Here is a 25,574-nt window from a genome sequence, read left to right on the forward strand (position 1 = left end):
TGAATCTGTTCTGCTCCAAAGCAAGAGTCACATCAGAGATGGACTTGCAGAAGAGGTAGTGTTGATTTGTCAGAGATATGGAAGGAGTTGTTGGTGGAGGTAGACATGGTCCATTACAGGCTGTCTTACAAAAGAAAACCAAGGGGCATTCTAAAGGGAACCAGAAATCCTAAATCTAGAGTTTAACTAGAATCAGGAGCCAAAGTGGGTAGCCAGATGTAGAGGATTCAGAAATGGTATTGTTCAAGCAAATTTCACTGACCAATTTTCCTCTGCTGGCATCTTTCTCCAAATGCCATCTCAAAGACAAGATCAGGTTTGTGACACTATGATTATGATCCTGAACAAGCTATTTAACCTTTTAGCTCCTTACTTTTCTTGAGTTACAGTATTGGAATTTTTTGAGGGTGAATAATACATTGTATTAAGGATGCTGCTGAATATTAAATGGTCATCTTTCAGTTATCTCTAGCACAAGAAGTAGCAGTGATGTCAGATTTAGCTTTGCAGGAATGCATGTAGTAATTTTTAAAGGTAGTATTAAAATTGGTTTACAAATTCTGGGTGAATATCAACTGGTGATATGGAATTTTTTCCTAGAAGTCTATTAGATAGTGAAAAGAAGTCATCTTTGAAATGAACATTGAGCTTGAGGAAATTTATAAAATAGAGAATATGCATGGATATATTTAAGTCCCAAAAGAAGGAAAGGACACTAAAATTACGTATTTTTTAACTTAAATTTTATTTTGGTTGTTCGTTTGGTTGAAACTGTCTTATGTTTTTTTTTTCTCAGCTTTGACCTGGTAGCCATCGGTGGTATCTCTATCATCCTAATCTTTGATCGCTCACCTTTCCTGTCTGAGAAGAGGACACTCTGGTTGCCTTGGAATCAATTTATTGTAGTGGAGAAAGTAACCATGCAGAGAGTTGTATCAGACTCACCATCCTGCGATATCTCCAACTTTATCAGCCCAAATCCTATTGTGCTTCCTTCACCGCTCACATCATTTGGAGGGTCCTGTCCAGAGAGAGGAACTATTGTTCCTGAACTGCAGGTGAGTACATCAGCCTTTAAATGTATAAAATCATAGTGTCATGGTGTGGTCAACAATGTATAATGGTTAGATTCTTTTTCCTGATACTTTTGCCAGTTCTATAATACTATGCCCCTCATTTGTCAAAACAAACCTTCAAATCTAATCTCTCTGGCACACATTTGCAAAGAGATTGGCCAGGGCTGTAGGGCGTTATCTGTGGCCATGGAACAAAGATGAACTAGTTATCATAAGAATTAAACCCCAAGCCTTGACCTAATGAACGCAGTGCTCTAAAGAACAAAGCTAGCTTGCTCAATTGTGATAACAGTATAATCAATAAGGTGGGACCATTTGTAGTTCTGAAATGAAAGCTTTTAAAAAAAATCTAGTTTTTTCCATTGTCAAGTTTGCAGCCATTGTCATTGTTCTTAGATGTCATGACAATTTCTCTTGTTTAGTTGTGTTTAGTAAAGGTAGTTTTCAAACTTATGGTTTTGTGTAAAGCTTTATTTTTGAGTGCTCAAGCTTTATAGTCAGAGGAAAACATGTTTTTTCAACTTGATATTTTAGGATTCCTGAAAATTTTTCTTTATTGAGCATTCAATATTTTTACTTCATATTAAGTCATTCAAACATCCATAGTGCAACTCTCTCACTACATTATAGAAAAATGTTAATGATAGTTAAAAGTGGAAGCCACCAAAATGGACCCATAAGTCATACAGATCCAGCATTCAAAACATATAGTCAAGGGCCAGCCGAGTGACTCAGTTGGTTAAGAGCTCACTTAAGAGTGTGAGCGCTGAGAAACAGGGTCACCAGTTCGATTCCCAGCCTGGGTTTAGCTGCCACTGAGCTGCCAACAGGTGGTAGGATGGTTCAGCTAAAAAAAAATTAAAAATAAAAAAATAAAGGAAGAAAAACATATAGTCAAGAAGAAGTAAATGGACATTCTGAGATTAAGTTGGTTTTTCTTCCATCACAATATCCCCACCATTTATTAATAGTACCCATAGGATAACACTTAAGAAAGGCTCACAAAAAATATCACTGTACAGGAAAAGGAGTTCAAAGAGTTGCTGCTCCTCTCTTTTCCATTGTTTTTCCTTAGAAAGAAAGAAAACAACAGGACAGTATTTAATGAGTACATTTGGTACATCAATCCTTTCACAGATGTCATTAGGAAGTGTGGGTCTCTTTCAGCACAAAATTTTTCAAACTGATCTAAAATTGCATGTTTCCTTAGGGGAATGAAATACTAATGTGGTAAGTGTCATGCTATTTTTCGCTGGTGTGCTTCTGCCACCATCTAAGGAGACAGAACCTTTGGATAGCTTTGGGATCAAACAGCTAATGTAGAGAAAGAAAAACTGGGTAATAAATAGACAAAAGGGATTTGTGCACCCAGGAAGCAAAGAACGAGCAGAAATTCTGGACAATACAAGATACCATGTGTTTAACAATCAGTTCTACTATGTGCACTAGTTTGGAAAAGGAAGAGGCGACAGGGTTCTGAGCTAAAAATGAATGAAGGCACACAAACCCCCACACTATCCATGTCACCTTAATGTATTACATAAGATGGGCTCTTTCTTCAGTTGTATTTTGAAAGTTGAAAGTCACAGAATACAAGATTTAGTTTTAGTAACCACTTTTGGATGTTTAACTCCATCTGTGCTAATAAACACAAATGAGTAATAGCAATTAATTAAAGAAACCAAGTGGTATTTTCACTCTGGGACCAATATTTAGTATAAAATTTGCAGAGGAGTTAAGAGGGGTTATTTGCTTCTCAGTCACAGGTGCCAACTTGGAAAAACTTATTCCCAGCAATTGGTACATCCAGGCACAGATAAATATGTAAGCAAAATTTGATTAAAAATTTGGCCCTCAGGATCATTTCAAAGCTCCAAAAAAAAAAAGAAGAATTTGATGGCATCAGTAAAGATTAGTTCTAAGGAATCCACAATCTCTGTCATAAAATATCACTCCCTGGGCCTGCTTCTGGAGACCTTCCTCTTAGCTTAGCCTGAATAGGGATTACAGCAATGGTTTTGTGACATATAATTTAATACATCAGACAAGACTTTGTGTATGGATATATATAATAAAAAGACCACTTAATGGAGCCCATATCACTGAATTGCTTGACATTTAGCAGTGTGATATCCAACTTCTACTAAGTAATTTTTGGAACATTGTTGAAAAACTGAAATTGTACTTTTCACAGGCTTTTTTGGCAGGTATAAAAGGAGCGTAGTCCTCAGGTTTGGCTGGATGCCTTGTTCCTATACAGATTCAGTATAAAATTTGAAACCTATGGTTAAGCAGCCTCACAAAGATTCTAGATCGAAAGCCTTGCCATTCATAGATCCCTATAAGCTATCTCCTTTGGCACATTTCTAAGACAATAAAGCAAGCAGTATCCTTTGTCTACCTGTGACCACTGATAAGAGCCAATTTGGCTTCCTTCTTTCAGGTTGTACAGGAGGAGATCCGTATTCCTTCCAGCTTTGTGAGGCTGAGTTACCTGAGCAGCCGCACCCCCGGGTATAAAACCCTACTACGGATCCTTCTGACACATTCAACCATTCCCATGGGAATGATTAAAGTACACCTCACAGTAACTGTGGAAGGGCGACTCACACAGAAGTCATTTCCTGCTGCAATTAATCTCGTCTACACATTTGCTTGGAACAAGACTGACATCTATGGACAGAAGGTTTGGGGCCTAGCAGAGGCTTTAGGTATGTTGAAATAATTTTATGTAAATAGCAGTATGATGTTCACAAAACAGAAAATACTAGTTGCATATTAATTTGTATTTGTAATAATTTTATTTTATCTAAAGGATCTAAGGCATTTTTTCATTTAAACACTCCCTTTGGGCCTGTTTAGAGTTCCCTTTTGACACATTCTTGCTTCAAATGATTTTAGTTCCTTTTTCCGGATGGCTGTGTACCAGTGGAATCACACACTATCTGACTTATAACTGTCTCCAGAGTTGAATATTGCCTTCTAACTGTGACCTTTGGCGTGACATTCTTTAGGCCATGTTTTTGGATTTGACATTTAGACTGTCATTTCCACTTAGAAACTACAAAATTTTAACTTATAGGCATCTCCACTTGTTATCTTTCATATCTAAGATGGTTAGATTCCCATTAAATTGTTACTTTGGTTAATAAAAAATCACCCTGCTTTCCTAGTCCTTTTGATTTTCTGTTATCTTAAGGACTTTAAAACCTAGAATCTTACAGATAGCAGAAACCTCAGGAGTTCCTTTGGGCCTACAGTTTTCAGATATTAATTCTTTCAGACAAATAACATTTTTTTAAATGAGACTGAGAAAAATTTGCCAACTTTTTATTTTGCCAAATAAGACTATTTTAAAAAAAGAAGAAACAACCACTATCTACTATCTATCACTAGTAGATAGTGATAATCTACTATCACTTACCATTACCATAATTTTATGAAAGAGGGATAGTTTAACACCAAAAAAGGAATAATCTGTCCTAAGAAGTGACACTAAGCAATCTAATACTGATGCTCAGAGAGAATAGAGAGAGACAGACCAATGTCTTTATTTTCTTCACTCTGTAGCTGACAGTGAAAACTTCCTAAGGAACTTGACACAGGTCTATGGAACCACAATTGGAAGCCATTGTGCCTTCAGGCAGTATCTCATGGAAACTACCCCTTGACAGATGAGAAGACTATTTTTTAAATTCTCCAGAAGAGATGTTTTCATATCTTCCCTTGGTTGTGTCCATCATAGTACAACTCCCACATAACTGACCTACATTTTTTAGACTACAGTGTGTCAATTTCCTCTCTTTCTTTCCAGAGGGAAATATAGAGAGGAGAAGAATAAAAAGAAAAAGGAAAAAAAAAAGACTGGTGACTTTTTTGCCTAAGAGACCCTCATATATTTAAATAATTAATTCATCCCTGTTGAACTTTATTAGAATGTGAGGACCATAACGTGTTCAGATTTCTTCAGTTAGTGGGGAGTTAGTGTAAAGACCTAAAAGGAAAGTAAGAAAGAGCAAGAAAAAACATCAGCAGCCTCACAGGCAGGCCTCACCAAACTGCAGACTTGCTCAGAAAACACTGCAGTTCTAGAAGACCAGCATCTGTTCTGTCAACTTAGCTGCAGCTCTAGTTGTCTCGTCTGCAGTGAGTTTCCCACAGAGATGACTCAACCATACTGATGACTGAGCTCATCAATCACTTCTTCTGCCATACTAACTACCTTTTTCTTTCAGGTTTTTGAACCCCATGGTCTGGTGACTTACTACTATGTATCTTGCATTCAGGTTCCTCTTAGAGAGAATGTCTGATTGTGTCAGCCAGTCACCATATAAAAGTGAGCACCCCTGTAAGGCAGAGCTCTACTATTCGGCTAACTACCACCAAGGTTGCTGGCCAGCCCATGGAGTCCTGCTCAATTCTTATTCCAGTGGGTACAGTTGTTTAGAGAACAACTCTGGAGCCAGACTCCCTCCCTCTGTTCAGATCATACCTTATCTACTTACTAGGTAGTCAACATTGGGTAAATTACTTAATCTCCAAATGCCACAGTTTCTCCACCTATAAAATGGGAATCACAAAAAGGATGTTACTTATAGGTTGTGATATGAGGATTCAATGAGGTGGGTAGCTTCATACATGGTAAGCACTCAACAAATGTTAGTCACTGGTATGTTTTTTTCCACTTTGGTTGTGGCCAGCATATTTAGGTCCAAGGGATAAAGCATGGAGCTTATGCAAGTGTTTGTTTCCTCAGCTTCTCTAAGAAGGGAACTGTGGATAAAACAGTTAGGCACTTGGTGGTAGTTATTCTCCATTTGCTCACCCTGCCAAGCTCTCTCTCTCTCTCTCTCTCTCTCTCTCTCTCTCTCTCTCTCTCTCTCTCTCTCTCTCCTCTGTCCTTCTCTGTGCTCTGAGAGGCTGGATTCTATGGACTACATCACCTGGACTCGTTTGCTCTCTGGCTTGTCTTTTTATTTAGTCAATGGGTGGCACCATCTGGAGACTGTAGGGTGGAAGAAGAGAGAGGCCAGAGTATTTATCTCGCTCCTTGCTTCGCTGCAGTTCTGGCAGTGACTACATTAGAAGATGATAGTTCTTGTCCAGTAGCCCCTCCTCCAAATCCCCATGCTCTCTCTGGTCTTCTCTATCATTATTCCCTCCCCCTCCTTCCCCAGAGACTTTCCAGTATTGTCAGTCCCTGGGTGGATTACCATTCCTTGTCAATTCCCTTAACTCTCCTCATGCCTCTGTAAATAGTCCCTTCAGTCAACTCTCTGCAGTGAACACTTGTGAGCATGACATCTGATCCCTCCTGGGACTCTGAAGGATGCATACCCAAAGCCTCGTAGTCTTCTCTCAAGGACATTCTCCCAAAGGTTTTGTTCGACTAGAATAATCCAACATTCCTCTATCTTTTCTCCATAGGGCTTTGTTCTCCAATTCCTTGTGACCTACCTCAGAACACCTGCTAGATTACTGGGGTTTGGGGTTTTTAAAAAAACAAAAAACAAAACAAACCTTTCTGTCTTAAATTGTGAGACTGAGCAATGTACCTAGTACTCTCGTGAAGAGCTGACCAGGACAATATACAGCAGTCATTTTTTTGCTAATATTCCACAGTTCAACGTTACTTTTTAAAAATAACAGCTTTATGGAGATATAATTCACATATAAAGTTCACCCATTTAAAGTATACAATTCCATGGTTTTTAATATTTTCACAAGGTTGTACAACCACCACCAATATCTAATTCCAGAACATTTTCATCATCATCCAACAAAGTAACCCTATACACACTAATAGTTACTCTCCACTCCTTCCTCCCCTCCAGGCCCTGGCAACCACATTTCTGTCTCAATGGATTTACCTATTCTGGATACCTCAAACAAATAGAATCATACAATATATGGTCTTTTGTATCTGTCTTTTTTTAGTTGACCTAATGTTTCCAAAGCTCATCCATTTCATAGCATGTATCAATACATCATTCCTTTTTACGATCAAATAATATCCCATTGCATGGATATACCACATTTCTTTGATTGTCCATTCATCAGCTGATGGACAGTTGGGTTGTTTCCACCATTTGGCTATTGTGAATAGTGCTGCTATGACCATTCATGTACAAGTATTCGTTTGAATACCTGTTTTCAGTTCCTTTGGGAATATACCTAGGAGTAGAATTATTGGGTCATATGATAATTCTATGTTGGACTTGTTGAGGAACTGAGAACTTGTTTTCCACAGTGTCCACACCATTTTATTGACCTCACTTTATGCATAAAATGTGTTATAGCTCTTCCTTTTAAATACCTCTAGTGTCAAAGATTTTAAAATTTCCTCCTTGTTGTAGTTAAGCACTCTTTAAGGACTTATTTTCCAATATGCCCATGGATGACTGAACAAACAACTAAAAGACAAAGAAAAGCAGGCTTTCTATTATACACACCAGTGATGAAGCCTCCATTCCTATTGTTTTCCTGTGAGTGTTGGTTTACTTCCTGTTTCTACAATTACATTCCTGGTTCAAGCTTCCTCAAGCATTCTGACTTTAAAATGGCCTTAATTAAAATGATTAAATATATGTTGTTGGTTCCTTTTTAAGGCTAATAACAGTAATAAAAGCAAGAGACAATTGACCCATTTAGAAATATCCAAAGGGAGAGGGTAAAAAATGTTCCTCATGGAATTTTATGTGCAGTTAAGGGAAAAATTTTCTTTTTTAATGAAAGTTTATTGGGGTGACAATTGTTAGTAAAGTTGCATAAATTTCAGGTGTACAATTCTGTAATACATCATCTGTATATCACATTGTGTGTTCACCACCCACAGTCACATCTGCTTCCATCACCATATATTTGATCCCTTTTACCCTCATCTATCACCCCCTCCCCCCTTACCCTCTGGTAACCACTAAACTATTGTCTGTTGTTTGTCTTGTTCCTTTGTTGCTTTCAATTTTATATAGCACATAAAAAAATCTTAAGGTAGAGAGAGAAAACTGGCAAGGATCCCAAGGAAAAGAGCCAAAAGGATTTCAACTGTCATACCTAAAATAGAATATGGATTATTTACATTACAGGAAATGTCCTGATACTTCAATCATGGTTAAAGTGATTTTGTTTACCACCTAGTCTCCATTTCCATCTCCATGGAGACTAAGAGAATTTTTTTGACAGTGGCAAAGCATTGAAACAGGTGATAAAATGAAGTTAGAGAAGCTACTAATGTGAAGATGGATTGTGAGCACCTTAAGATGCAACAGGCAATAAATAGCTCAAGTGATAAATGGATGGAGACAAAATGATCTAGTATATTACCATTGAGCTGATACCTTAATAGATATGATTAATCTAAACAAAGAAGAAAACCTTTAGTTGTATGCCTGACCATATTTTACAGTCAGTTAACTGATGTGAGAAGAAACAGACTCAAGTTTGCACCAGACATTAACAATTGTGCTATATACGACACATTTCAGATTTGCTTCAGGTTCAGAAATCTTAGTATTGTCTTTTTGTATGCAAAAGAATAATTACTACCCCTTAAATGTGTGCATCTCTGGAACCTGCAAATATGTAATGTTACACGACAAGAGAGAATTAAGGTTGCAAGTGAAATTAAGGTTGCTAATCAGCTGTTCTTGAGATGAAATGATTATCCTGGATTATCTGGGTGGGCCCAATGTCATCACAAGGGCCTATGTGTGGAGGAGACAGGCAGAAAGGGAAGTCAAGGTTAAAAGAAAATATATCTATAGAAGGAAGACTTGGCAAGATGCAACGTTACTTGCTTTGAAGAAAGAGTCAGGGACCCAAGAACCAAGGAATGTGGGCGGCCTCTAGAAGTTAGAAAAGGCAAGGAAAGGGACTCTCCCTTAGAAAGTTTCTTCTCCAGAAGGAATTCAACCTGCTGACACCTTGATTTTAGCCCAGTGAGACCCATTTCAGAGTTCTGATTTCCTTTACTGTAAGATGATAAATCTGTCTTATTTGAAGCCTTTAAGTTTCTGGTAATTTGTTATAACAGCAATAGCAAGCAAACGTTGAATAATATTCTTGTAGTCCAGTTATAGCAAGGATTTTGGTTTAAACTATGGCTAAAAAGTTCTCCCACTCTTCTTTCTTCCCATTTCAGTTAAATATGAGCCTCTGTACTACTCACTTCTGGGTGACGGAGAAAGAGGAGGTGAGATTTAAACAAGCTGAATTTGAAGCGATGGTGAATATCAAAGTTGAAATGCCCACTTAGTTTGAAATGTGAGACTCTTGTTTTCTACATAGGTCAGCTATAGGGAATTGGTGTTGTCTCTAAGGGCTAGAGTGAAAATAATAGATTGTTGGGGCACAACCAAATTGAGAAAAAGAGGGCTTGAGGTCCTAGGGTATTCCACCACTTTTTTTTTCAATGAAACAACTGGAGGCATAATGCCAGAGTGAATAAATTAGCAGCAGAGGTTGTGTAAACTACTTCCTTGGAGAAATATCAATGGCAACTGATAAGATTGATTAATCCAAGTACAATATTGATCAAGTAGAAGAAGAAGAAAATCATCCTCAGAGCTGCAGTACAAAAACAACAATCACTAGTTCAACCGGCTTAAAGATTTTGTTGCCTGATGCACAGACAGGTTAAAAACTCCATGTGAACATTTGAAATAATTTGGACTTAGTACTTTATTCTCTAGCTCTAAATAAGGTACGATGTCTGGAAATCATTGTATATTCTTTAGTTTCTTTCTCAATGGCTTGCAAAACAATGTAAAAACATCATTATTATTAAGTCACAGTGCTGTTAAAATTCTGGAGATGGCTTATTTAATTTGACAAACTGGCTCGTTCAAGGGCCTCTGATCTGCATCCATTATATGAATTTTGTCAAAATGATTCCCTATGTCCGCCTGTGTCCGCATACATTATCAATATGTAATTATGTATTCTGCCTGGTCTTCATTTTAATTAAATTAAATTGCAGTGATTTGGAGTCCTGGAAGTTCAGGAAACTACCCATCTGCCTTTAATAGCACTGCTATAAACAATTGTATTTTTCTTCAAGGTTATTGGCAATAACAATTGCATAATTATTTAGTGCAGTATTTTGGCAAAAAAGAGTGGTGTTTCAGGGAGAACTAGACTTCCTAAAGGTTCACGATGCACAGGAGTCTGAATTGTGTTAGAGAGAAACACAGGAACATTAATAGTTATAGGTGCTAAGCTATAGTTGCTTTGTGCACACAAAGCATCCCTGAGAACTCTGCTTTAGTGTTCATAAATTTCCCTTCATTAAAACCTAAGCAGGCTGGGCAGCCACAAAAATAGCATCCACTGAATATTTTAATAATAAATGGGTAGTGCTTTACAATTTGCAAAGTACTTTCACAAACATTATCTCATTTTAACCTTTATAATATTCCTGCCTGGTAGGCATGGCATGATTAATATGATCTTCATTTCACCGAGAAGGTAAACTGAGGTTCAGAAATAGGAAATTACTTTTCTTGGGTCCTGTTCAGAGCAGGGATTCAAACTTGGGTCTGTCTCCCAGTCCTGAGTTCTGTTTGCCTTTCACTGCTGCCTCTCTTCACTAAAGTGACCAACCCATCTTACCACGTATCCAATTCAATGCCCTAGTGGCTTTCTGTCAAAAAAACCTAGCAGAGATAATAATCTTTCATCATTTCTCTCCACTCATGAATTCATAATCGTTAACTGCGGGCACAACTGTTTTATCCATCCAGCTTTGTAGGTGCAGCACCAATGACATGAGCTTTTTAAGGACCTACAAAATGTTTGCAACCTGAAAAATAAGCTTATTGGCACCAAAATATGAAAAGAAAACCAGAAAAATCAACATTAATAAATGTTTAAATAAATGTCCAGCAAAATGGAGCATTATGTCAGCTTGTCAACTGCAGCTCAGTTTTCACACATATGAAATATGTTTAGTATTGGATATGGGTTGTGGGTTGTATCCCTTTTAATATGTCTGATAAGATGTGAGATAAAACTTCAAAAAGTAAGAGTGCCTAGAGCAGACCAGGATTTTTTAATGATCCTGATTGGTACTCTGGTAAGCAAGCAGTCTATGCCCATTTCAAACTTCTGGTCATGCGCATTAGTAGATTCTGGAATCCATTCAGTGAATCAATCACATATTTTTTAATGGAATAAAATGTAATGGAATGTAATAGAAGAAAAATGAACAGAATAGAAAATAGTAGAATTAAGAGAGTATTGTTTTTGAAAAATTGGTTGCAGTTATAAGTATGTGTATGTGTGTGTGTATCTCCCCAGGTGTATGCTGGGTCACAACTAAATGACTTCAGTGCATAAGAATTTGAAGGCTATTGGTAAGATGATACACTCAAGAGACAGAAACATTTACCAAACCATATGACTTATTTTCTTCTTTTTTTCACATTTCAGTATTTTTATTTAATTGTTTTTAGCAATTTACATATCTCCCCACCGTTTCTTTTAAGTCGCTGTGACAATTTTCCATAATAAACTACTAAAAGTGCTGGCTGAGTGGCGCGATGGTTAAAAACTGGCTTGGGACGCCAGAGGGCCCCAGTTTGGATCCCACATATGAGGGCCAGTGACACTGCCCTCTACAGCTAAGATGCTGAACAACAGCTCAACCTGGAACTGGGCTGCCGTGAGTCGTCCGCGATGGCGTAGGCTGCAGCCCCTGTGGCAGTGGGTTGCCATGGGCTACCGTGTGTAGCCAGCAGCCAGCATGAGCGGATGTCCAGAAGCTGGCAACTGATCTGCCTCGCCCAGGAAGAGTGCAATGATGGTGCCAACTTGGGCCAATGAAGCAACATCCTCCACAACTAGATTGAAGAACAAAACGACAGCAGCTTGTCTGTTCCCCTTCCCCCAATTCCCCAGCACTGTTCCCATCCCCCCAATTCCCCAATAAAAATATTTTTTAAAAAAAACAAAAAACTACTAAAAGAGAAGCTTTGGTCAAAATGGAATGAAATAGCAAAAACAAAAAAACAAACAAAAACAAACAAAAAACAACAAAATCCAATCACTGCTGCTTTTAAAAACCAACACTATCACCAATTATATTCAAACAAAAACACACAAACAACATTTGCCAGATGTGTCTTCAGTGTTTCCTTGTGGCTGGCTCTCGGCACCATCATGCAAATGGCGGAGCTGCTGACGGGGCAGTTTGTCAGTCAGTCATGCTGGATCTGGGAGGCTCACTCAGCTTCATATTACCCAAAGGCCCTGGTTGGAAGACTCCAAGGTCTTGAAATCCCAAATTGTCACGGCTCCATCGATGCTAGTAGTGCAATATTTGTGACAATCTTGTTTGTCCACCTCAGAAATAGATACTTAAGTGATGCTATTCTGGTGCAAGGTCTCCAAGGCTGTGTTGCGGTCCTCGGCCGTGGCCCTCTTGTCCATGTTGTGAAAGTGTTCCATGGCAGACATGTTGCGCAGGATGCTCTGTTTTGGAATGTCTAGCCTGGAGATGAAAGTCAAGCAGCCACAGTCGTCGTAGTTAAACAGCATTAGGCAGCAATCATGGCAAGCAGCTACAACACTGTTCTCTGAGACAAACGATACACTCAGGAGTGGCAGGAACTCTGTTTTCAGAGTTGAGATCTGCATGCTTTTTGAGGTGTCAGCAAAGGACACGGTGCTGTCATGGCTGACCCTGGCCAGGTGGCTCCTGCTGGCAGAGGGCTGACCCCATGCACCCAGCTACCAGTGCCACTGCCACCAAACTCTGACCTCAGCTGACCCAAAGGCATCTTGCTACCTCCGGGTGTACTAGCTGGCCTTTCACCCACTTCTTTAATGTATGCAGAAAACACTTTGCATTTGAAATCACATGATCCTGCTGCCAGCAAAACATTGTTGGGGTGCCAATCCAAGCTGAGGACCGTGGAATGAATTGGCTTTTTAATGTGCTTGCTTACCCCCTATTCATTTTCAGACTCAAAGTAACATACGGAAATGAGTCATGCCCCACTTCCCACAGCAAATTATTCTCTAGTGGGGACCAATTGACAAAAGTGGCTGCACGATTCTCAGGATTACCAGGGTTGGCTTCCAGACAACATATTTCTGATTCCAGACATAGGCATTGCGGTCTGCCCCCACAAGTGACAATGCAGTTGCTCTTGGGAGCCCAGTCTATACCTGTGACATGTCCATTGTGCTCCTTGACTTCATGAGTTTTCACTCACTGGCTCCCTTTCTTCTTATATATGTGGACTTCATGATTATTAGGGCTAAGGGCAATCCAGGTACGATCCCTGTTCCAGGCATGACAGGTGATTGGCTCTAGTAAAAATTGATGCAGGGATATTATTCTTAGTGTTTTCAAAGGATTGAAAGCTGGGGTCAGGGCAGTCCCGACAGGCTTGGAGCAGAGAATTCGCAGACACTGGTCAGTTGATGTGAACAGCCTCTGGCTGGCACAGGAGGAGGACCAAAGCCCAGAGGGAGTGGCATGACTTATTTGCAAAGTCAGCATTTACAACTTTTCTTGCTTCCCAATCCTCTACCAACTTGTGTTAGGGCATTATGGAGATATCTCTTCAAGATTGGGTGACCATATAATTTATTATTCAAACCAGTGTACTTTTAAGAGTAAAGGGAGTGATGTTCATAATTGCATCAAAACATCAAATATAACCATGTACTGGTTTTGGCCAGCCAGGCTACATGGTACTTCAAGGCTATCCCTAGACTCCAGTCTTTATCTTTGTAATTTGGAGCAAATAAAAGATTATTTCTTTAGCCTTTCAGAATGGTGGGTCTTTCTCTTAATAACTGTCATCTAGCATAGCGGAAAAGAAGCACTTACCAAAACGCCACTGGGTTTGAGCTCTGGTTCTGCTGTTTACTAGCCAGATGACCTTGGACTAGTCACTTCACCTCTCTGAGACTATCATCTCATCGATCAAATGGTAGTAAATATATCCTCCTCATGAGTTGTGTGAGTCACCAAATTAGGTAATATACACAAAAAATGCATTTAAATGTTAAATGTTATGCAAATGTGAGGTGATATTATTTTATAACGTCACCTGCCTGGCATATAGAACAGTTCAGTGAAGGTTGAGTCGTTAGATAGCAGCCCCTTTCTTTCCATTACAATATTGCATCCCTTTAATCAATCACATTATTTCAAAGAATAACCAGTCCATCTTCAAGGTGAATCTATTTCCTAAATCCTCTCCACCCAAAAAAATGCATAAATACTTGTAGAAAATAGTAATCTTTCGTTTTATTCTGTACAGGGTAGAGACAGGGGGAAGGGGCTGTTCTTCATTTGTTTGTGATGCACTAGAGAGAAACTGACTCTCTAGCAACGCTGACCTTTAAATATCTTAAAGATACCAAGCCTCAAGGCCTTGCACACATGCTGTTCTCTCTTCCTAGAATGCCCTTCCCTTATACTTCATGAGATGAACGCCTTCTGCTTAAAGAGGGTTTTTTTTTGCCTCTCCATTCCAACTTAAATTCTCCTGTTACACTTTCTCATAATACCCTGCTTTTTCCTATTATAGCATCACAATTTGTGTGTGTGTGTGTGTGTGCATGTATGTGCTTTTGTTTTATATTTGTTCCTGTCACTAGAATGTGAGCTCCACTGAGGGGCGTGCTGTCTTGTACTGTCTTGTTTATGCTCATATCCTCAATGCCTGAAAACAGGAGGTATGTACCCATTAAATATCACATATGTTTTGAATGACTGAACAAACAAATGAATAAAGACAGAGACTAAGTTTGACCCCTTGCCTATACAGTTGACCCTTGAACAATATTATTTTGAACTGTGCAGGTCCACTTTTAAGCATATTTTCCTTCAATAAATACTGTAAATGTATTTTCTGTTATGGTTTTCTTAATGTTTTCTTTTCTCTAGTTTATTGTAAGACTACAGCGTACAATACATATAAAATACAAAATATGTGTTAATTGACTATGTTATTGTTAAGGCTTGCAGTCTACAGCAGGCTATTAGTAGTTCAATTTGGGGGGAGTCAAATGTTATATGCAGATTTTCTACTTTGTGTGGGGAGGGTAAGTGCTCTGGACTCCCATGTTGTCCAAGAGTCAACTGTATAATGGTATGGTGAGCCTGCCAAGGGAAAAGAGGGTGTTGCCCAGGTACACAAAGGTACTCGGAACTGTGGATATGAGCCAGTAAGTATATCACCCTGCCTTTTGTAGCACATGGGTCATCCGGGTTCCAGGCTCATTTTATTCAGCTAGGTTTGGACAAAGCAGCCATAAAAAAGATCTCATAATATTAGATTTCAGAGTGTAGGACTTCATGACAAAAGTGTTGCGTAATTACCTCACTCCTGGATGCTTTTTGTTTTTCCTACCTGTACTATCTCTTCATCCAGCTATCTCTCATTATTAACACTATCATGTTTAAACCTTATTTTTATAAACTGGTAGGGTACAGATCCTAAGTAAAGTATTACCAAATCAAATACAGTAATTTATTCAAAAGATAATAAATCATAACCAAGTAGTTTATTTTAGGATCACAAAGATGGTTCAACATTGGAAATCTATTGCTATAATTCACCACATTTAATAGATTAAAAGAGAAACCTATGTGACTATTTCCGTAAGTGCTGAAAAGGCACTTGATAAAAATTCATCACCTGATTCTGACACTCTTAGTAAGCTAGGAATAACACATAGATAAACAAAACATGTCAGGCCTCTGGGCAATATGTCAAACTGTGGAGCCTTTGGGGTCATCTTATCCTATGACAGATCACTAGAGAATAAGGAAAGGTAGAAAAAGTCATAGGAACAGCTACCTGTTCTTGGTGTTACTGAACTCAGGTTCAGCTGCTTGCCACTTGTGAGCCAATAATCGAGAGACAAAGTTGGTAGGAAAAAAAGTAGATTTATTCAAAATGCCAGCATTCCAGGAAGGTGGCAGACTGCTGTCTCAAAGACCACCTTCCCCTTTCCAAGAACAGCCAGAAGGTTTTATAGGCATGTAGGAAGAAGCAGAACAAAAGAAAAGGGGAGTTAATTAGGCAATTCCTGGGTGCTGAAGTCTGGGAAAAAAGAAAGAAACAAACAAACAAACAAAACACTTCCCAGAGTCCAGTTTATTCTGAGATTAAGTTATCTTGAACCCTGTTGTAGGAGTGAATCTCAGCCCGGTTGCCAGCGAGGAAAATGTCTAAGGGCTGAAACAGTTTTTTGTTTGTTTGGTTTTTTTTGTTGTTGTTGTTAAATATTTTCTTTATTGGGGAATTGGGGGGATGGGAACAGTGCTGGGGAATTGGGGGAAGGGGAACAGGCAAGTTGCTGTTGTTTTGTTCTTCAGTCTAGTTGTGGAGGACGTTGCTTCACTGGCCCAAGTTGGCACCATCATTGCGCACTTCCCGGGCGAGGCAGATCAGTCGCCGGCTTCTGGACGGCCGCTCACTGCGGCTGCTGGCCGCTCACGCTGGCTGCTGGCTACACACCGTAGCCCATGGCAAACCACTGCCACAGGGGCTGCAGCCTACGCCGTGGCTGGCGACTCATGGCAGCCCAGCTCCAGGTTGAGCTGTTGTTCAGCATCTTAGCTGTGGAGGGCAGTGTCACTGGCCCTCATATGTGGGATCCGAACTGGGGCCCTCTGTCGTCCCAAGCCAGTTCTTAACCATCGTGCCACTCGGCAGGCCCTGAAACAGTTTTTTTCAACTCAGTGTTCTGGAGGTTAAACAGATTAATGAGGTATGCATGCAGCCTTGAGAAAACAGGGTCATTAAACCCAGTAGGAGGGGAGGGAAGTAAATAAATGGAAAAAAAAACGTTTTAAACTATATTACATTGTTAAATTGAACTAAGCTAAAGTGTTAAATCTTAAAAATAGAAAATACAGTGTTACCCTTATATCAGTAGATAGCATTTTATCTACATAGTCTTGGTCTGTTGTTGCCATGGCCTGCATTTGGTTCTTTAGATCTTTTATTTTTTGTTTTTTTGCTGTTCTGCCTTAATCTAGCATTTTCAAAGAATGGAAATATTTATTGTTGTATTTAATTATTCCTTTTGGATAAGGTTTTGGTCTTGTTGTTAGTTACTTTTTAAATGTCATAAAATTATTTTTAGATGTTCCTTGAGTTCAGGAAGGTAACATGTAAATTTCTCACACTATCAGACTACTTTTAATTATATATTGCCTTCATAAATGCAACTATTATGAATTCTGAAGCCTTAGCCTGAAGCTGTTGAAAATCATTTGCTTAATCTTGTCATATTTCACACATTAGCTTCATTGAATGGCATCTTTACCTTGGCTACTTTATGTCACTCTCCTATCCCAGCCCTTATACGTGAATGTCACAGTAACTAAATTTGGTGTCAGGGGCTCTGTGAGTCTCAGCCTTCTTGTAGTTTCCACATCATACAAATGTTACTGCTATGATAAATAGAATGAGCGCTCAGTGATTTTTCTAATGTCAAATGGCTTTGGGAGAGGAAGCTGTGGTCTTTGTTCATAAACCAATATAATATTTGCAAGATGACTAACAGTGACGTCAGAGATGCAATCCTGTGACCAGAAGACAGAGTCCTTTGCAAAAGTAACCAGCTTTTCTTGACAGTCAATGACTCTTGGTTAAGAAACATTTTATTACTATCTCTGTGGAGGTGACAGAGAGAATCCCGGAAGACAGAAATCCAGAAGGAATTAAGGGTGCCACAAGAGAGGCAGTCACATGGTTCCGAGAAAATATTCTGCCATATTAATGACTTTTTGTCAACTGTCTTCCCAATATATATATATATACACCAGCATGTGACCCACTATGCCAGCCCCTGGAAAATGTACTCCAGGACCCCCTTTCCCCACCTATTACCATTCATTGCCAGACTAGCCTATATTCTATAGCTCTCTAAAATGTTGATGAATAATTTTTTTTCTTCCTATTACACTACTCTTCCTGGTCCTCACTCCAGAGTGCCAGAGACAGGATCTGTGGCCTATACTATGCTCTGTTGATGAACAAACATGACAGGCAACAGGCTGCCTGGGAAATGGGAGTGGTCCAGCCTGCTTATTTAACTTAGACTCCATTGTCACAGTACCAGGAAACGTGTAATGCCAGTGTTCAATGTTTTCAGTGCCAGCCCCTGAGTAGCCCTTTTCCCCTCATATTTAATTACATGATAAATAGTAGGCATTTAGTGCATTACAGTCTGCTTCTATGAGAAGAAGTCTAGGATTGGTTGCTACTGTATTTGGAGAGCAGCTCAACTTTGTGGGGTGAAACGTCTGCCTTCTCATAAGCCAATTGCAAGTTCTAGGATTATGTTGAAGTAGGCTGCTGTCAGAAAGAAACCTTGCCTTTTTACTCTGAACAAGGAGCCACATACAAAAAAACCCTGACACACAGTCATTCTTATTAAAGTCAGTTGGAATTTTGGACAAGTTTTAAGTATAAATTATCAATTTATTAAATCATAAAGCTTTCTCAAGAAAAAGTAAATCTAATAAAATTTAATAGGAACTTATTGTCTTTTTGCTATCTGCTGTGACTAGGGGGGAAATAATATAATTGTAGTTTGTGCAGCCAATGCACTTTTTTGTTGTGGACTAGAGAGCAATTCAGAAAACAGATATGAGGAGGTGAAATGAGTGTGTCTTATTACCATTGCATCAAGAACTCTTTAATTGATGCTTTATGTTGGCATTTCCTGCCACAGAGTTGGGAAGATCTTAAACTCTCACTGAGAGTGGAAAATCAGGCTCAAAACCACCTTTGGAGGCCACCAGGGCATATTACTGATTCACAAAACTGCACAGTCACCTTATGGAAAAGGGATTGTAGGGGAGTTCACCAGGCTTACAATGTACAAAAGACAGATCCTCGCAATGGTAGGGAAGGAGATGATGGCTTTAAGGGAAGTTGGAATCATTGCTGCTGTGATTATTTATCAATAAAGACATGTGAGTAAAAATATTGGCAAGAGAAGCAGAAACTGTTATTCTACACACCAAGATAGCCCTAAGTGTGCTTTCTCACCACGTGATTTTTCAAATATGAGATACAGTGCTATCTTTGACTTTTAGTTTTGATTCCTCAACTTGAACTGATCAAATGCAATCTTCAAGAATGCACTTTAGAATCATAGTTTTAGTGCTAAAGGAGGATTTTAAGAATTACCTAGTACAGACATCTTTGATCTAAGATCTTTATTTCAAGGGGTCAGTGAGCAACCCTTAGAATTATATTCAAAATTTTGTGTGTGTATCCACTTTTTTAGGAAGATCTATAACTTTTATCAAATTCATGATAAATAAAATGTTCCCTGACCCAAAAGAGTCTAAGAACCACCAATTTTAGTCCATCTTCCACCTCCCACCTCTCAATTTTTTACCAATGAAGGACATGACTCCCAGAGATGGAAAATAATTTGCCCAAGACCACACAGGTAGCTAATTGCAGGTGCAAGAGTTGAAGTGTTTTCTGATTCTGGACCTGAAACCAACTCTGTCCACTATACCAGCGTTGTTTTAGCAAGCACTCGGTCATAATAAGATATCAAGAGATTTTAGATAGTAATGATTTGTGTCATGCGTGTAACCTAGATTACCTTTGAGATCCTTTTCATCACTGAAATTCTGTGTTTCCATCCACCTTAATAGAGAACAGCATTGACACAGATGATCCCAGACTAATTTCTATTTAGAAATTATTTCCATTTCATTATTAGTATATCCCATTCCCCACTGATCTCCCTTATTAATAATGCTTGGTTAGGGCTACTAGTAGAATGAGTTTGCATTTCATGAGCCTTCACCAGCTGATGGCAGGGTAGAAGGGCATCCCTGTCAGGACCAGCTACATAATCTGCAAGTCCTAGTGTTAAATGAAAATACGAAGCTTCCTATTAAAATGTTACTAAGGATTTCAAGACAGTGACAGCAGACCATTAAACCAAATATGGGGCCCATCTAAGCATGGGCCCCTGTGAAACTGAAGAAGTCACGCATCCATGAAGATGGCCTTGATCCCTCTTAAAGCTTTGGTGGAACAGGGGACAAAAATAAGCCAGTCTGTGATTTAATATCGACTACAGATGATCCACAAAGTTAGAGTTGTATATTTATAATCATAAGGACTTTTTGGCTTATTTGTGCATGTGCTCTCTCTCACACACACACACACATGCACACATAAATCAGTTTAACTAAAAATACCCTCTTTTCCCTTCATCTAATGCCAAAAGAAAACTAGCTTGCTTTAATTTTTCATCTTGGATCTACTGTGTTGGCATTGTTTAAGCACACATATTCATTACCAGTTTTCATAACCAAATGATAAAAGAAGGAGTTCTCCAGGGGCATCTAAAGAGTCAGGTAGAAGCAGGTACTCAAAAGCAATGGCAGTCGACCAGCTAGGCATATTTTAATCTTCCAGGAAGGGGAAAAGAAGCTTCGGGGTATGCAATGTAATGAGCCAATAGTCTCAGCTTTTGAACATTATGAGGACAAAAAGCATTTTAAATTCAAAAATTGAAATCTGGGGTTCCAACAGGTAAGTAGGTTTACCAAGTGAGACAATGGCTGGGACTTGGTATACTTGAGCTACACATGTTTCAGTAGGGCAGAGGCACCCAAGCTACCACATTGGGCACTTCCCATTTTAGTGGCATACCAGGGTTCCAAGTTTAATGCACAATATCTGTGCTTCATCAGAGTTGAAGCCAAATGTTGGGTGATGCCCCATTAGTTAACTCTATGCAGAAACCAAAATATAATGTGCACAACGTGGAATTTACACTGGCAGCACTTGAGACACTCTAAGCAAACTCAGACTTCTCGACAAATTAAAGCCCAGTTACTTCAGAAGAAAATATAAAGTAAGCAAATCTATTTTTATTAGACTTATTTGTAGCCATTTGTTATATAAGTGACTCAGTACCCCAAAGTCAGCTTCCTAAGTGTGTTTTGCACTCTGTAGAGAAAAGAAACCAGCCCTTCTTGCACTTCTTCTACAAAGGAAAAGAAAGAAATTATGTCACCACAGCTTAAGCCCTCAGAGAGCTTATTTCTTCAATTTTACAACAGAGCCTCCAATCCAAAAGCCCATACAAAAGCTTAAAGTCTATAAACATATGGTACATACCTATTGACAGCCCTCATTCATGTATTTACCCAATATGCACTGACTGATCACTTTTGGATACCCAATGCAATGCTAGGTACTATGTTGTACTGTGCTAGGTGAAAGGAATTTGCAGTCAAATTTCAACCCAAATCAGGATTCAGTACCAAATATAACATCCACAGAATTATTAACCAGAGTAAAAATTTAAAAAAATATACTTTAAATTTTTCTGATATATTATTAACTCTTTGTTTGCAGTATCTGTGGGATATGAATATGAAACTTGCCCTGACTTTATCCTCTGGGAGAAAAGGACAGTCATTTTACAAGGTTTTGAGATGGATGCTTCTAACCTAGGAGGCTGGTCGTTGAATAAGCATCATATTTTGAATCCTCAAAGTGGTAAGCAGCTTTTAAAATATTCATTAATACTGTTTTCCTAATGCTATACACACACATATATATACATACATATGTAATACATATTCATTGTAGAAAATTTGGAAAATTACAAGGAAAAAATTGCTTATAAGTCCACCATCTGGAGATGACCATTTAGTATATTTCCTTTCAAATACAATAATCTGATTTCCAATTACTGCTAGTACAGTGAGAGCTCTTCATCACAGTTATATGAAACTGGATTTTATTATCATTATTGTGCTATCCCAGGTGATTAACCAGTTTATCTGACATTGTAACCAACTTTTAAAGGGTAGAATAACTGACATATTAAATATTATATTATATAAATATAATCTAAGACACCATCAATTATAAGTACTCCATTATTTTATGGAAAACACTTCCAATTAAACTATGACATGCATTGATTGTAGGATACATACTAATTTCAGAAATATTAAAATGTGAAGCAAAATGCTCATTTTAGAATTAATGAACCATCTATGTACTAGAGGGCTTTAGTGAATTCTGTCCCATTTTAAGCACAGCAACCCTGGAGTCAGCCAAGTGGCACGCTGGTCAAGAGTTGGCTTGGGATGCCAGCTCTGAGCAGCAGGGCCCCAGTTCGGATCCCACATAAGGGCCAGTAACACTGCACCCTCTACAGCTAAGATGGTGAACAACAGCTCAACCTGGAGCTGGCCTGCCATGAGTAACCGGTGATAGTGTAGGCTGCAGAGGGGCTGCAGTGGGCGGCTATAAACTACCGTGAGTGGCTGGCAGTCAGCGTGAGCAGCCAGCAGCTGGTGTGAGCTGCCATGAGCCACTGTGAGCCGCCATCCAATGGCCGGAGAGTGACTGCCTCACCCAGAAAGAGCGCAATGATCACAATACCATCATGGGCCAGTGAAGCGACATCCTCCACAACTAGACTGAAGAACAAAAGGACAACTTGTCTGTTCCCCAATTCCTCAATGCTGTTCCCCTCTCACAATTGCCCAATAGAATCTTTAAAAAACCACAGCAACCCTGTAATGTGGTATTAACCTAATTTAAAAGATCAAGAATCTGAGGCTTGATGGTCACATGACATTCCCCAACATTGCACAGTTAGTTAGTGGCTAGAACCCTATTCTCTTTCTCCTACACAATAGTTGTTTACCTACACAAATGTCAGTATCTCCAAGAAGAAGCTAGAAATAAAGGGACAGTAATGGATAAAAGAAAAAAAGAGGTAGGGGGAAGACAGGGGAAGCAAGTGAAAGAGTCTGGGAAAAGAGTATAGTCCTGGAATTCACTTAGTTTTAAGTCTTCTAAGTCCTGGAGTTAGGAAAACAGGAAAAAGCAATGAGAACAAGACACTCTCAACGGGGTCTTTGCCTTCTTTGAATTACATTTCCTGCTGTTACTTTCTCTTAGTTTGTAATATAAATATCAAATAAATCAGGAGAAGGGGCCGCAGGTGGCCCTTGAGCCCATGTGTCTCTCAAAGAAACTGATTTTGCTACCCTGCATCCTACTGGGAAACTAATCATTGGTGCTTTAATCCAGCTTTCATTTGAACATCTGTTGGTAAGTTTTCACTGAAAATCATATTCCTTTCCATCTAAAGAGGCAGATTCTGAACAGCCTTCAGTAGAATATGTACTTTGAGTTATTTGTCCAGAATTGGGGATGGGAATGGATTGAGGTAGCGCCATTCCTTGAGTCAGCCATCTTTGTACCCATCTTACCGTTGTGGAACAGCTGGCTAATATCCGGGTATCTTGTAAGGCCAGGAGCTAGCCAAGGCTAAGCAATCCATTTTATAATTACACTTAGGATCTTACTTCCTGTGCACCGTTGTTGGATCAACTGAGCCCAACAGCCACATAGGCTGGGAAATTTTGATTGGCAAAGCTAACCAGGTTTGCTTCAGCAGTGGAATGAGACCACCTACCACAGTCCCAGTGTGGGATCCTGAAGGTGAATGAGTCCGTTGCTGTATGCCCCCACTCTAACTCCTTCCTCCCCCTCAAGGATTCTAAATTCCATTTCAAGTTGTTTACTTTTTAAGAGCAAAGATTCAGTCACAGATATAAAATGTCAACTTTTTTCTGTTGTCAAAAGGAGAATCACAGTTTTTAAAGTACAAAAATGAAATGACAGATGCCACTTATTAAATTATTAGGTTTTTTGTTTTGATTTGGAAGAGTTTGACATTTTAAGCAGCCGTTTCTTTTCCACTCACATTTATTGGCTTGCATGGATTGTCTCTTTCAAATGCCTGTCATTGACATTAAATACACAGTGGGAAATGACCTCAATGGAGCCAGCCTCCAGCTGTGTGCTCCCAGTCCTGTATCCTCTTACTATTTGCTTCACACAGCTTAAAAATTCAGAAAAGAGGGGAGCCATTCAGAAAGTTGTCTTTATCTCCCCCTATTTCCACAAATGTGTTTTCTACACCCCTTATTCTCCAATAATTAATTTTTAGGTAACAGGTGCCAACTTATTGCTGAGAATCTTTTTAACGTCTTTACGGAAGTGTAATTTATGCACCATAAACTTCACCCAGTTTAAGTGTACACTTCATTGATTTTTAGTAAACTGTAGAGTTGTGCAACCATCACAACACAGTTTGAGAATATTTTTATCACCCCAGAATGATTCCTTGTGCTTATCCCAGCCCCACTAAATCTGCTTTCTGTCTCTTTCTGAAAATTATATTCTGAGAAAGAAAGCTTACATTTGTTAGTTTTTTGTTTGCTTGTTTGTTTGTTTTAAAGAAGGTTTGTTCATTTTATCATCTCATTTGCAGGCACATTGTATTTCTAACCAAGAACTGATAACACTTGACAGGATCAGATCTGAAGCCAGCTCTGCCATTGCCTTTCAACCTGACTTTGGACATGAACACCTCTCTTGGGATGTTTTCAAAATCTAAATCCCACCAACAAAGGAAGGTTTAGAAGCAGGAATGATAAGTGTGAGGGAACAGCTTTGGGAAGACCAACTTAGAAAGCAATGCTCTTTCCCCCTCAGGTCATAGTCTTTTCTGACTGAGTAAGGCAAGAGCAACATTCCCCCACCCCTCTTGTTTCTAGAAAAAGCCTAACTCTTTAGGCACCCTGCTTTTTGATCTGTGGCAGCAGATTAGAAACAAGAATCTATCTTCCCCCAGTTTCCTCTCACTGGTTAAAAAGAAACTTTTAATTGGATTGGATGTCTGCTGCCATCCAATTCTTCAGTTTTTCTTTGGCTCCACAATCATTATGCAGTGTGTAGTTTCTAGTAGGCAGTGTTTTGAGACCATTTGTCATTTCAGTTTCAGCAATTATATTTACCTGACAATTAACCATTGGTTGTAGAGAATTGTTTCCTAATATTATGCCTGATATATGTAGATGGTTCCTACTTTCACTGAGATAAAGAAACACCAAGAACTTGTGTTTTTCAATATTATTCCTTAAAAATACATCTTCTTAGTGATTATGGAGAGTGCATATTCATTCCTTTTAGGATAAATCAGTTCTTTAAAATTATGTGAAATAAAAATGTGTACATGAATCATCTGTTACAAAGCTATTTGTTATAGTATATTCTTTACTTGAAATGTATCCCCTAGTGTTTCCTGCCAGTTGAGTGTTAAAAATCATTACAAAGAACAATCCAGAGTACTAATTGGGTATTGTCATCTCTCTGAAATGGATGAAGAATTTCCTTTAACTTGGCCTCTAAGATAGGCCAGAGGTGTGTCAACAAATGGTTTTACTGGGAGTGGAAATAAATTTCCATTGATCACACTGGCATATCTCCCAGTTGGTGTTTATATCCTCTCAGTCAAGTCCTAAGAGAAATATGTATTATGTCCCTGTTGTTCATAAGTCTGAAAAATGGTTTCTTCTTTGAAATCAGTATAAAGCACCACCACTGGCTTCCAAGGGAATTTTTATTTCAACTTTATTTATAAGCTTCAAAAGAAGTTCTAAGTGAG

General features: G+C 38.9%; 1 protein-coding gene and 1 pseudogene across 1 annotated transcript in view; one reads left to right on the plus strand and one right to left on the minus strand.

The window, feature by feature from the left end:
- Nucleotides 1–25,574, plus strand: part of TENM1 (teneurin transmembrane protein 1) — a 231,736-nt gene that overhangs the window by 53,598 nt on the left and 152,564 nt on the right. The window contains exons 6-8 of the mRNA XM_019657906.1: nucleotides 797–1,058; nucleotides 3,520–3,787; nucleotides 21,452–21,595. Of these exons, the coding sequence (XP_019513451.1) occupies nucleotides 797–1,058; nucleotides 3,520–3,787; nucleotides 21,452–21,595 (674 nt within the window). The remainder of the gene's footprint in view (nucleotides 1–796; nucleotides 1,059–3,519; nucleotides 3,788–21,451; nucleotides 21,596–25,574) is intronic.
- On the minus strand, nucleotides 12,306–13,449 carry LOC109390877 (actin-related protein 2/3 complex subunit 1A pseudogene; annotated as a pseudogene).

The sequence above is a fragment of the Hipposideros armiger genome, unplaced genomic scaffold (genome assembly GCF_001890085.2).
Source record: "Hipposideros armiger isolate ML-2016 unplaced genomic scaffold, ASM189008v1 scaffold_281, whole genome shotgun sequence".
NCBI lineage: Eukaryota > Metazoa > Chordata > Mammalia > Chiroptera > Hipposideridae > Hipposideros > Hipposideros armiger.